This window comes from Cetorhinus maximus, chromosome 2, assembly GCF_964194155.1.
Source record: "Cetorhinus maximus chromosome 2, sCetMax3.hap1.1, whole genome shotgun sequence".
Classification (NCBI taxonomy): domain Eukaryota; kingdom Metazoa; phylum Chordata; class Chondrichthyes; order Lamniformes; family Cetorhinidae; genus Cetorhinus; species Cetorhinus maximus.
This window is the reverse complement of record NC_135880.1, coordinates 11456975-11471136: the sequence shown is the minus strand read 5'-3', so window position 1 is coordinate 11471136 and position 14162 is coordinate 11456975. Positions and strand designations below refer to the sequence as shown.

At 48.0% G+C, this 14162-nt stretch overlaps 1 protein-coding gene across 4 annotated transcripts in view; it reads right to left on the bottom strand.

The window, feature by feature from the left end:
- Nucleotides 1-9848, bottom strand: part of htt (huntingtin) — a 231156-nt gene extending 221308 nt beyond the window's left edge. For all 4 annotated transcript variants that reach the window (XM_078561165.1, XM_078561183.1, XM_078561173.1 and 1 more), the window contains exon 1: nt 9522-9848. In XM_078561165.1, coding sequence (XP_078417291.1) covers nt 9522-9610 — 89 coding nt within the window. In that variant the 5' untranslated portion in view covers nt 9611-9848. The remainder of the gene's footprint in view (nt 1-9521) is intronic.
- Nucleotides 9849-14162: the final 4314 nt, after the last annotated feature.

Genomic DNA, 14162 nt, shown 5'->3' with positions numbered 1-14162 from the left:
ATGCATCTGTACTATTCACCTCAACCACTCCTTGTAGTAGCCAGTTCCACATTTGAACCACATTCTGGGTAAAGTTCCTCCTGAATTCCCTATTACATTTATTACCTTACATATTCCATTTTTGTTTCATTATGGAAGTCCTGCCATGCAGACTCGCTAATTTAAATACATAAAAATTAGTACTGCAAATAATGTCACAAAAGCCAAAAGGTCACCACACAGCTGAGTTGAGGCCTGATTTCATTACACAGATTTTTGTAGTGACGATTAAATATAAATACAAAAATCAATCCTGGGTTTATAATTAAAAACCTGCAATGCTGACACATCAAGCAAACACCTAGTTAGGTCCAATGGAATATTTTTTCACCTTTTGGAAAAATGAATGTGCCATGGTTTTATTCTTTAGACTATTCAATATTACTGCTTAGCTGAGTAAAGGCAGCAATCAATGACTGGTGTCAGCTGTGACTCAGTGTTAACATTCTCACTATTGAGTCAAAAGGTTATGGAGGTGGGAGGGCAGCACACAATCCAGGCAGACACGCCCAGTGCAGCACTGAGGGGCTGCTACACTATCAAAGGTGCCATCTTACAAACGATGAATTAAACTGAGGCCATAGCTGCTTTCTCAAGTGGACATAAAAGATCCCATTGGCATTATTTCAAAGAAGAGCAGGAGAGTTCTCCCTGGCGTCCTGGCCAATATTTAGGCCTCAACCAACAGATGGCCAGGTTATTATCACATTGCTGTTTGCGGGCGCTTGCTGTGCAAAAACTAGCTGTGTTTCCTACATTACAACAATGACTACACTTACAAAACTCCTTTATTGGTTGTACAGCTATTTTAGATGTCCTGAGGTCATGAAAGGCACTACACAATTGCAAGTTAGGCTTCTATCAATAGTGACATGACGTGGAAAGCCCAATGACAGAGTTCACTCTCTCTCCACACAACACACTCAAGTGTCAACAAACTTGACTGTATCACGCCTAAGATATCGAATGTATTCAACTTAATCATGAAAGGTCAAGCTTACACTTTATTCAAATTTGGATTATAACTTGCAATTTAAGACTAAAGCCCAATGAAGTCAAGTTGCACACACTACACATATGGTACACCTGTTTGAACACTTTTAATGTAAACGCATTATATCATGATTCATGAGGCACCAGCTTCTGCACCTGTTACATATGGTCTTTATGAAAAATGTAATAAAAGCAATTACACTGCTCTTCTCAATACAGTAATGCCAGGCATGCGTTAACAAAAACAAACAATATGTACTAGGGCTGAGGGGGGACTATTATTTATTCTTTCACTGAAAATGAGAAAATCAAAGAGTGCCACATTGTCTTGTAAAACACAAAAATAAATCACTACTCCTTACTGCTTCCTCACTCCCTCATTAACAGCACTCACCAACTCTGTTGATTTGATTAACTCACACCTTTATGTCAGCAGGTTGTGGATTGAAACAGGACTGGAAGCAGAGTAACAACTTGCATTTCTACTGCACCTTTAATGGAATGAAATGTCCCAAGGCATTTCACAGGAGAGTTATCAAACAAAATTTGACACTGAACCACATAAGGAGACATCAGAACAGGTGACAAAAACCATGGTCAAAGAAGCAGGTTTTAAGGAGCAGCTTAACTTTTTTTTTTAAATTCTTTCATGGTATGTGGGCATACAAACAAGGAGCAGCAGTAGGCCATTCAGCCCCTCAAGCCTGCTCCGTCATTTAATAAGATCATGGCTGATCTGATAGTAACCTGAAATCTGCATCCCACCCACCGTCGATAACCTATCGCCCCCTTGCTTACCAAGAATTCATCCACCTCTGCCTTAAAAATATTCAAAGACTCTGCTTCTACCACCTTTTCAGGAAGAGAGTTCCAAAGACTCAAGACCCTGAGTGAAAACATTTCACCTCATCTCTCTTTTAAACAGACGACCCCTTATTTTTAAACAGTGACCCCTAGTTCTAGATTCTCCTACAGGAGGAAACATCCTCTCCACTTCCACCCCTCAGGATCTTGTGTGTTTCAATCCAGTCGCCTCTTACACTTCTAAACTCCAGCGGATACAAGCTCAGTCTGTCCAACCGTTCCTCATAAGACAACCCATTCCTCGTATTTGTCTGGTAAGCCTTCTCTAAACTGCCTCCAACACAGTCTAGGCCAACATTTATTGCCCATCTCTAAATGCCCTCAAGAAGGTGGTGGCGAGCCACTTTCTTGAACCACTGCAGTCCACAGAGCTGTTAAGAAGGGAGTTCCAGGAATTTGACCCAGCAAAGTGAAAGACCGTGACCCCTAGTCAGGGTGGTGTGTGAGTTGGAGGGGAACTTGCAGTTGGTGGTATTCCTGTGCATCTTACATCTGCTGCCCGTGTCTTAGGTGATAGAGGTTGCGGGATTGGCCGGTGCCGTCGAAAGAGCCTTGACAAGTTGCTGCAGTGTATCTTGTAGATGGTGGCAGCAGTGTGTACCATGGGTCGGTGGTAGAGGGAGTAAATGCTTGATGTGGTGGATGGGGTACAAATCAATGGGGCTGCTTTGCCCTGGAATGTGTCAAGCTTCTTGAGTGTTGCTGGAGCTGCAAACATCCAGGCAAGTGGAGAGTGCTCCATCACACTCCTGACTTTTGCCTTGTAGACGGTGGACAGGCTTTGGGGAGTCAGGAGATGAGTCACTAGCCACAGAATTCCCAGCCTCTGATCTGCTCTTGCAGCCACAGTATTTATGGTCCAGATCAGTTTCTGGTCAATGGTAAATCCCAGAATGTTGATAGTGAGAGATTCAGCGATAGTAATGCCATTGAATGTCAAGGGTGATTGTTAGATTCTCTCTTGTTGGAGATGGTCATTGCCTGACACTTGTGTTGTGTGAATGTTACTTGCCATTTATTAGCCCAAGCCTGAATGTTGCCCAGGTCTTGGTGCATATGGGCACAGACAGCTTCAGTATCTGAGGAGTTGCAAATGCTGAACATCCCCACTTCTGACTTTATGATGGAGGGAAGGTCATTGATGAAACAAGGACACTACATTGAGGAACTCCTGCAGCAATATCCCAGAATTGAGGTGATTCACCTCCAACAACCACAACCATCTTCCTGTTTTTCTAGGGCTCTTTGATGCCACACTCAGTCAAACACTGCCTTGATGTCAAGTGCAGTCACTTTCTCCTCATCTCTGGAGTTCAGCTCTTTTGTCCATGTTTGGACCAAGGCCGTAATAAGGTCAGGAGCCGAGTGACCTGATAGAACCCAACTGAGCATCAGTGAGCGGGTTATTGCTGAGTAAGTGCCGCTTGATAGCACTGTCAACAACACCTTCCATCACTTTGCTGATGATGGAGTGGACTGATAGGGTGGTAATTGGCCGGGTTGGATTTGTCCTGCAATTTTCACATTGCCAGGTAGACGCCAGTGTTGAAACAGCTTGGCTAGGGGCGTGGCTAGTTCTAGAGCACAAATTGTCAGTGATATTGCCAAAATGGCCCATAGCCTTTACAGTATCTAGTGCCTTCAGCCATTTCTTGATATCACGTGGAGTGAATAAAATTGGCTGAATACTGTCATTTGTGATGCTATGGTCCTCAGGAGGAGACCGAGATGGATCATCCCCTTGGCCCTTCCGGCTAAAGAAAGAAAGAAAGAGAGAGGTAGAGAAACAAAGAGGAGAGAATTCCAGAGTTTGCAGCCTTGGCAGCTTGAATGCATGGCTGCCAAAGGTGGAGCAGTTAAAATCGGGGGTGCACATGTGGCAAGAATGAGAGGAGCAGAGAGATCTTGGAGGTTTCCCAATTGGGAACCGAATATAAGTCAGAGAGCACGGGAGATAAGGGCAAGTGGGACTTGGGGATAGTTAGGATACAAGCAACAGAACTTTGGATGAGCTTGAGTTTACAAAGGTGGAAGACTGGCCAGGGGAGCAGAAAGACCAGGCTGACAATCAGCACATCACGTCATTCTCAGAAGTGCCTTCCTTTTTGATGTTGCAGCTACCTGTTCAATCCATATTAAAATTTTAATGGGAAGGGCGTAGAGTTGGTATTCTGAAAGCAGGAGATCAAAAGGGTCGCGTGGCTTTCTGCATCTGAACCTACCTTGTTAAACAGGTCTCAAATATAACCCTTTGAAAGGCTGCTGAAATATTGGTGAGCCACAGTTAAGGGAACTATTTCTTGCTGTATGGGGGCACTATGCCCATGTCTGCTCCATTTCATAATGTTTTACAAAGGCCACTAACTCACTGGCCATCTAAGTTCATTGGTGCTGTACCACGCCTGAGTTTTGAAATAATTTGTTTTTCTATTATTCATTTACAAGATGTGAACATCACTGGCATTTACTGTTTCCTCCCAAGTTATCCTAGAGTGGTGGGCCAACTTCTTGAAATTGGTAGTGGTGTTACACAACTGTGTGGCCTGCTGGACCACTTCAGAGGATAACAATAATATTGTCTGTAAATAAGAACTAAATTTTGCTTTCATTATTGGAGCAATTTGAACTCAATGCAAGTAATTTAAGGAGGTTTTCACTTCCTGTGCGTGAGAATTTAAAAACATTCAAAATTCAAGAGCTGGAAATGCCCCAGGATAATTTCCTATAATATCTCTGAACAATTTAAGTGAGCAGGTAAAAATTGCATCTTTCCACATTTACTCACACAAACGGAGATGGTGGCGTAGTGGTAATGTCACTGGGCTAGTAATCCAGAGACCCAGGTTAATTCTCAGGGGACATGGGTTCAAATCCCATCACACTAGATGAATTTAAATTCAATTAATAAATCTGGAATATAAAACTAGTCTATGGTTACCACAAAACTATCATCAATTGTTGTACAAACACATCTGTTTCACTTATGTCCTTTAGGGAATGAGGTTGACTTTTAACTGCTCTCTGAAATGGTCTTGCAAGCCATTCAGTTCAAGGGCAATTAGGGATGGGCAACAAATGCTGGCCTTGCCAGATATGCCCACCTCGTATGCAAGAATTAAAAAAATTAAAGGTAGCCTCATCAATTAGTAACAAAAGCCTCACTAAACCAATTCACTAATACTGACAAATCACTTATCTGATGATATGAATCATAGAGTGCATAAAACCATTGGCAAGCTTTTAATTAGAGCTTGGGGTATAATTGGCAAGTACAGTGAATTTTGGTGGCAGTAAAAGTACTATGCATCATACTGAAAGTCATTTGCAGGGTTTGCATTTGTTTTATGTTTGAGTCAAGAATTTTATTAACTATATATGAGCTGATGAAATTACTTTCATCTCTACTTTCCCAAGATGAACATAAATAAGTGTGATGGATGGGGGGGGGGGGTTTTGCAGGAGAAGTGTTGTGGGAGGAGTCTATGGTAGAATGGACTCTGAAGGGAATGGCCTTTATGGTTTTAGCTTGTCAGTGCCCTTTTGTCACCTCATACTCCGTGTAGACATCCATAAAGAAAAACACCTTGCCGAGAATCAACTCCAGATCTATTCAGAATAACGTTTTCATGAGGCTCAGTTTAGGGTAGCCCTTTCGTTTCTTGACTCTAATGCCAATCAGAATTTACTACTGACAAGATAAGTCAGCTCAATCACTGCAAAATCATGGCAAGTCCATTTACAGATTGTGAGGACTGCTTCCTCCTTCCCTCAGCCCAGTGAACAATGTTGAAAGGGTCTATCAATCCTGTCACCAATTTTCCAATGAAATCCACTCTGTAACACTGGGTCCTACACAGGACATCTAAACTTTTGCCGGATGCCATTAGCTGTTATACCCTTAAGGCTACATCACATCCAAACCACTCATCTGCTGAAAAATCACTGGCAAATATTCCAAGTATATGTCGCCTACAAAGAATAAAGGCCAATGCCAAATTAAGCAAAAAGTATATTGTCGGTAATAAATGATAACATTAGACATGTGATAATGGTAGTAATTCCACTTACATTTCTCACAGGGTTACCTGAACTCTTAATGCATTGTATTGCACTCCCCATTAGCTATTATTACTGACAGGAACTGCAGTAGTGTATTACATCCACTTGTCAGTCAGGTTAAATGAACAAGTATCACCGTATTTGCAAAATTGGGGTATTATTATTCAAACCCGCATTTTTAAAAAGTCGTTAGAAATTATGCTCCTGGAAAAATAACTACCTTGCAAGACGTTAGCATTTTGAATAATGCATAACTGGAAATAAACAATAGTACTTATAGTTCCATTGCATCTTATCAATCTCAAAAGAACCTCACACAATGGCTGGAGTAAGTGTCTCTTGTTAAATGGGATTCATCAGCAGGAGCAGAAGAATGTCAATGTACAGTAAACACTCCCACTGTACAGATTTCACCAAGCTACACTAGCAAATGCAGGTATTTAACAAGACCTGAAAGTTGGGAACTTTTCACCAGCTGATGCACCATCATGCCCCCAGTTTCATAAACTTCACTTTCTGTGCTACCTGTCCCACCCCACTTCCAGTAAGTTCACTCTTAACAATATTGGCCTTAGTCAGCTACAGAGAGCTAGAATGTATACATCCCTCTGTGCAAAAAAGAAACAGAGCAAGCTTGTCGAGGTAAGTGAACACCCCAGGTGAGTGGAAACCCTTGTGGTTAAAATACTCCCCTCCCAAAGACTGAACATACAATTCAGCATCTCACAGAGGTGTTGAGTTTCAATATAACAGCAATGCTGCTGAGTGAATATGGATGAGGGGCAGGGAAAGGTCCCACACTAATATCCCACCCCCATTCCACTTTCCATACAACCCTGAGCCCCATTTATCTTGCAGCACCTTTCACCACATTTTTAAAAGACCAGGGTTGCCTCCTCGAGTTCTCTGCCCAGAGACAGATCTGACCCACAGCACCACAACTTCCATGAGTAGGACAAGGAAGCAGGTCCCAAATCTAAACCCAGCCAAAACGGGGATCAAACCCCATGCCGTTGACACGAATCTGATCCATACCAGTAGGCCAGCCAACTGAGCCACACAGCACCCCCCCACCACAAGGAGCCCGAGTTGCAGTGGCAACATACACTTTTATGTGTATGTTGTAGCTTGGAGATATGGATAGTGATGGTACAGGCTCCAATTTCTTTCCATCACATGGCTGACCAGGAATCTCTCCCACTCTTACCATCTGACATTGGCTTATGTTGAAGGGGTTTACAAGTTGGTACTCAACCTGCTTTGGCCACGTTATGAATGCACCTTCCTTGGTCATCAAGTCTTGGAGTGGGACTTGACCGTGGAGCTTCTGGGTGAGGGGCACAGATGTTACTCACTGCACCACGAGACCTCCAGTGGTGCCTATTAAATTCATTAATCCATTTCTCTCTACAATATTGTCCACCTCTATAACAAATTATGGTGCAATCCCAGGGAGAGTATACCGGAATACAACTAGATAAACAAACAAGCATCCCTCCCCCTCCCCAATCTGTGAAAAGGCAACGTATCATGTGCAGGATCTCCAGCAGATGTTAATTTTTTGTTCTCACTATTAGTACTGACTGACCCACTGGGTGCTTACAGCATTCTGTTTCAGATTTCCAGCATCTGCAGTTTATTTTATTGTTGCTCTCCTTTCCTGGCCCCAACCCTCCAGCAAAGGTATTCAAAGGAAAACAGCACCATCAACGTGGAAACATCTTGCATATAGCACTACCAACAGAAACCACATCAATAAATACAGAATTCGGACGACAGAAGGACAGAAACCTGATCATCTCCCAGACTTCCTGGAGCCCCCTTCAGACACCCAGGGACTGTACTTGACCATGTGCATCTGTGCATGTCTGTATTTTTGAGTCTACATCTGTACATTTGCATGGGCTTGCATGCATGTTGCCTGTGCATTAATTTCGGTATTTGCTTGCATATCTTTTAGTATTCGTGTGCCAGTGCGTATTCGTGTGCCAGTGCGTATTCGTGTGCCAGAGCGTATTCGTGTGCCAGAGCGTATTCGTGTGCCAGAGCGTATTCGTGTGCCAGAGCGTATTCGTGTGCCAGAGCGTATTCGTGTGCCAGAGCGTCTCGGCGGCCCACCCGTGTGCCAGAGCGTCTCGGCGGCCCACCCGTGTGCCAGAGCGTCTCGGCGGCCCACCCGTGTGCCAGAGCGTCTCGGCGGCCCACCCGTGTGCCAGAGCGTCTCGGCGGCCCACCCGTGTGCCAGAGCGTCTCGGCGGCCCACCCGTGTGCCAGAGCGTCTCGGCGGCCCACCCGTGTGCCAGAGCGTCTCGGCGGCCCACCCGTGTGCCAGAGCGTCTCGGCGGCCCACCCGTGTGCCAGAGCGTCTCGGCGGCCCACCCGTGTGCCAGAGCGTCTCGGCGGCCCACCCGTGTGCCAGAGCGTCTCGGCGGCCCACCCGTGTGCCAGAGCGTCTCGGCGGCCCACCCGTGTGCCAGAGCGTCTCGGCGGCCCACCCGTGTGCCAGAGCGTCTCGGCGGCCCACCCGTGTGCCAGAGCGTCTCGGCGGCCCACCCGTGTGCCAGAGCGTCTCGGCGGCCCACCCGTGTGCCAGAGCGTCTCGGCGGCCCACCCGTGTGCCAGAGCGTCTCGGCGGCCCACCCGTGTGCCAGAGCGTCTCGGCGGCCCACCCGTGTGCCAGAGCGTCTCGGCGGCCCACCCGTGTGCCAGAGCGTCTCGGCGGCCCACCCGTGTGCCAGAGCGTCTCGGCGGCCCACCCGTGTGCCAGAGCGTCTCGGCGGCCCACCCGTGTGCCAGAGCGTCTCGGCGGCCCACCCGTGTGCCAGAGCGTCTCGGCGGCCCACCCGTGTGCCAGAGCGTCTCGGCGGCCCACCCGTGTGCCAGAGCGTCTCGGCGGCCCACCCGTGTGCCAGAGCGTCTCGGCGGCCCACCCGTGTGCCAGAGCGTCTCGGCGGCCCACCCGTGTGCCAGAGCGTCTCGGCGGCCCACCCGTGTGCCAGAGCGTCTCGGCGGCCCACCCGTGTGCCAGAGCGTCTCGGCGGCCCACCCGTGTGCCAGAGCGTCTCGGCGGCCCACCCGTGTGCCAGAGCGTCTCGGCGGCCCACCCGTGTGCCAGAGCGTCTCTGCACATCCGTGTGCCAGAGCGTCTCTGCACATCCGTGTGCCAGAGCGTCTCTGCACATCCGTGTGCCAGAGCGTCTCTGCATATGTGTCACAGCGTTTTTGTATATGTGTCAGAGCATCTTTGTATGTCTATGTCTCAGTGTTTTTATGTATTTGTGTCAGTGTGTTTTTATGTGTCAGTATATGTTGTTGTGTGTTTTTGTATATGTGTCAGTGTATGTTGTTGTGTTTTTGTATATGTGTCAGTGTATGTTGTTGTGTGTTTTTGTATATGTGTCAGTGTATGTTGTTGTGTGTTTTTGTATATGTGTCAGTGTATGTTGTTGTATGTGTGCATACATGTGGGTGATATTCTGTGTGCCAGCCTGTATGTCCTTGCGTGTTTTTTGCGTGCGTGTTACCGTTTTTTCGGTGTGTGTCACTCTCGGGATGTGTTTACTCACTGTTTTTGCCCCGGCTCCTCGCTGGACGGTCCCTGCTGGAATGACTTTAGTGACTCGAAGGCCTTCATCAGTTTCTCCATGGTTGCCATTTTATTAGGGGGAGAGAGACAGATGTAGTGAGGGTAGGCGGGAGGAGAGACGCTCGGGAATCTTACTCCTGCTAAAGGAATTTCAATTCCAACACCAAACACACTAAGACCACCGCTCCGAACGGGGTGCGTGTCGGCCGCGGCAGGGTTTCTAGCCGCAACGCACACACCAGCTGACGCGTCCGCTATCGCCAAGCTCGGCCGTCACCGCCATCTTGCTGAGGAAATCTCCCACTCTCAGTCCCGTGCAACCTAACCTGACGGCGCCGACTGCCCCGCCCCGCCGATTGATCGATAGCCCCGATGGCCAATCGCCAATCTCGGTTTTGTCTTTCGCTCCAATCGAAATGGGGTAGGGGGCGGGAGCGACAGGGACATCCTAACTTGACGTTGCGCCGCCTTACTCCGCCCCCGAACGCCGATTGATGGCCCAAGTAACCAATCGCCGATTTGTATTTGTGCCCTCTAGCCCAATGATGGTCGTTTGGGGGCGGGACAGATTGGAACATTGCCCGACTGCGCCGCTTAAGCCGCCCCCCACCTGCATCCAATGAATGGACGCATTAACCAATAATTGATCGGTATTTAAGGCACCTGAGACCAATCAGGGTGGTTTGAGGGCGGGACAGACTGGGACAATTGCCGTGCGCCCCCAGCTGATTGATGGGCTCGTTGGCCAATAGGCGATCGGTATTGGGCCATTGACGGCGACCCGAGATTGAGCCAGAATAGGAACCGAACGGTGCAAACCCGGCTTGGCGCCGAAAATGCTGAGTGACGGCTCTGCTGGCCAATCAAAGATCAGGATGCGGGCCAATGAAAAGAAGGGTAAGGTGGGCTATTTGGGTTGTCTATCAAATAAGGCGAGATCCACCACACAGGCTTGAAATAAGGGGCAAAAACAAAAATAGCTGGAAAAACTCAGCAGGTCTGACAGCATCTGCGGAGAGGAATACAGTTAACGTTTCGAGTCCGTATGACCCTTCAATAGAACTAAGGAAATAGAGAAATGAGGTGAAATATAAGCTGGTTTAAGGGAGGGTGGGACAGGTAGAGCTGGATAGAGGGCCAGTGATAGGTGGAGGCAAAGAAGAGATTGCCAAAGATGTCATAGACAAAAGGACAAAGGGGTGTTGACGGTGGTGATATTATCTAAGGAATATGCTAATGGTGACATTCAGGGTAGAAAGCAGGGCAAGCAAGTGGCAGATGGCCCTAGTGGGGGGGTGGGGGGGGTGGGGTGGGGTGAAGGGATCGAAATGGGCTAAAAGGTGGAGATAAAACAATAGATCGAAATACATTTAAAAATTGGTGGGAAAAGAAAAATATATTTTTTTTTAATTATAAATAATTGGAAAAAGAGAGATCGGAAAGGGGGAAGGGATGGAGGAGAGTGTTCATGATCTGAAGCTGTTGAACTCAATGTTAAGTCCGGAAGGGTGTAAAGTGCCTAGTCAGAAGATGAGGTGCTGTTCCTCCAGTTTGCGTTGAGCTTCACTGGAACATTGCAGCAGGCCAAGGACGGATATGCGGGCATAAGAGCAGGGTGGTGTGTTGAAATGGCAAGCGACAGGTCTGGGTCAATGTTCCAGTGAAGCTCAACACAAACTGGAGGAACAGCACCTCACCTTCCGACTAGGCACGTTACAGTCTTCCGGACTTAATATTGAGTTCAACAATTTCAGATCATGAACTCTCTCCTCCATCCCCACCACCTTTCCGATCCCCCTTTTTCCAATAATTTATAATTTTTTTTTGAACAAATATATTTTTCTTTTCCCTCCTATTTTTAAATTTATTTCGATCGATTGTTTCATCTCCACCTTTTAGCCCATTTCAATCCCTTCCCCCCACCCCACCCCCACTAGGGCCATCTGCCACTTGCTTATCCTGCTTGCTACACTTATTGTCCCCATTAGCACATTCCTTAGATAATATCACCACCGTCAACAGCGTAGATACACCTGGTCACAGCCATACAGGTCCATCCATTCCAGAATAGACTTCCTGTTTGTGTCCCGTGCATTCACAGACAGATCCACTGACGTCAAGCCGGTGTTCTTCTCTGACCACTGACTGTCACTTACAGGTAGACCAGAGGGTTGGCAGGGGGGCATGGAAGATAAACGTGCAACTGCTGACCCCAGAGAACATTGAGGAACTCGAGAGGGATTACAAAGGTTGGAGAACTGTGAAACCCCACTTTGAGTGCCTGACAAACTGTTGGGAAGCGATCAAGGAAAACATCAAGAGGTTTTTCATCCTCAAAGGCGTCCAGAAAGCGAGAAAGGAACAGAGGGGAATGTCCCGACTCCAGAAAAACATGCAGAACGTGCTCCCACTGCAATCGATGGGGGTCGATGTCAAGGAGGAATTCCAAGAGGTGAAGAGCCAGCAAGGCACATTCTTTGCCTCGGAAGCCTCCAAAATCATCTTCCGGTCCAGAGTCTGCTCCGTGCAGCAGGATGAGATGTGCTCATGTTTCTTCTTCCAAAAGATACACAGAGGGAGCTCTGTGATCAGCAGCCTGAAGGAAGAAGAAGGCTCAGTAAAGTCATCGCAGTTCGACATTTTGAGGATCAGCAAATCCTTTTATGCCGGATTGTATGACGTGAAGCCCACGGACAGCACGGCCTCCCAGTCCTTCCTGTCCTCTATCACAGAGGTCTTAGACGACAGTACACGGGAGAGCCTGGACAAACCGCTAACTCCTGACGAACTGACTAAGGCCCTTGAGTCCTTCGAGAAGAGTAAAACTCCCGGAAGCGACGGCTTGCCGGTTGAGTTGTATTCGGCTCTGTGGGACTGGATCGGCCCAGACCTGCTAGAAGTGTACAAGAGTATGCTTCTGGCTGGCAGCATGTCAGAATCCATGAGGAAAGGCATAATCACCCTCATCTACAAGCACAAGGGGGAAAGGGAGGAAATTAGAAATTGGCGACCCATTTTACTGTTGAATATGGATTATAAGATTCTGTCCAAAGTCATCACCAATCAGGTCAAGTCTGCTCTGGAATTGGTGATCCACCCTAACCAGACCTGCGCTGTGCCCAGCAGGAAGATCTCTGACAGCCTCGCGCTGCTCAGGGATACGATTGCCTATGTGCAAGACAGGGGTGTGGACACCTGCCTCATCAGCCTGAATCAGGAGAAGGCCTTTGACAGAATATCGCACACCTACATGGTGGATGTGCTCTCCAAAATTGGGTTTGGGGAGGGAATCCGCAACTGGATCCAACTGCTCTACACTAACATCAGTAGCGCAGTCTCAATCAATGGGTGGGAAACAGATAGCTTTCCTAATAAATCTGGAGTCAGGCAGGGCTGCTCTCTCTCCCCTATCCTGTTTGTGTGTTGCATAGAACTTTTTGCTGAGTCCATCAGGAAGGATCCAGGCATAGGAGGAGTGACAATCCCAGGCAGTGGAGGCACTCGGGTCAAAGCCTCTCTGTACATGGACGATGTCGCTGTCTTCTGCTCGGATCCGCTGTCGGTGCACAGACTGATCCACATCTGCGACCAGTTCGAACTGGCCTCGGGAAGAGCGAGGCCATGTTCTTTGGGAACTGGGCTGACCGATCCTTTGTCCCCTTCACCGTCAGGGCTGACGGCCTGAAGGTGCTGGGGATATGGTTCGGAGGGACCGGGGCATGCATTAGAAACTGGAAGGAGTGAGTGTCTCTGGTGCAAAGAAAACTGGGCATGTGGGAGCGACGCTCCCTCTCCATTATGGGTAAGAACCTGGTCATCAGGTGTGAGGCACTCTCGCTGTTGTTGTACGTGGCGCAGGTCTGGCCCATTCCACACTCCTGCGCGATGGCGATCACCTGAGCCATCCTTCGCTTTATCTGGAGGTCAAAAATGGATCATGTCGAAAGCCTCTAGATAAAGGGGGGAAAAACGTGCCCAACATCACCCTCATACTGATGGCCACCTTTATGTGCGGCTGCATCAAGCTGTGTGTAGACAGACCCTAGGTGCTCTAAAACTAAATGTCCCTACGTGCTGAGGTTCTACCTGTCCCCAGTGTTGCTAAGGATGGGTCTGGCCACGCTGCCGCGGAACGCTCCAAGTAGTTGGACCGTGCTGTACCACCTGTCCCTCGTGGAAAAATTTATGCAGAGAAACATCTTTGACCACAAGTCCATCAGGCAGTGGGCGGCACATAACGTCTTAGAGGCCCTGCGGGAAAAGGAGATGGTGGATCCTGTGGGATGGTTCCCCGAGCAGACTGTCAAAGTCATTTGGCAGAATGCCTCATCAACAGAACTTTCCAACAAGCACCAAGATGTAGCTTGGCTGGTGGTGAGAAAGGCCCTCCCCATCAGATCCTTCCAACACGCCAGGAGTCTCACCCCCTCTGCACGTTGCCCTCGAGGTGGCTGTGGTGGGGACGAGACCGTTGTTCACCTCCTTGTGGGTTGTGCCTTTGCAAAGAAGGTCTGGAGAGAGATGCAGTGGTTTCTGTCGAGGTTCATCCCAAGCAGTTCTGTGACACAGGACTCTGTGCTCTACGGGCTGTTCCCAGGGACACACACCAAGACAAACATCA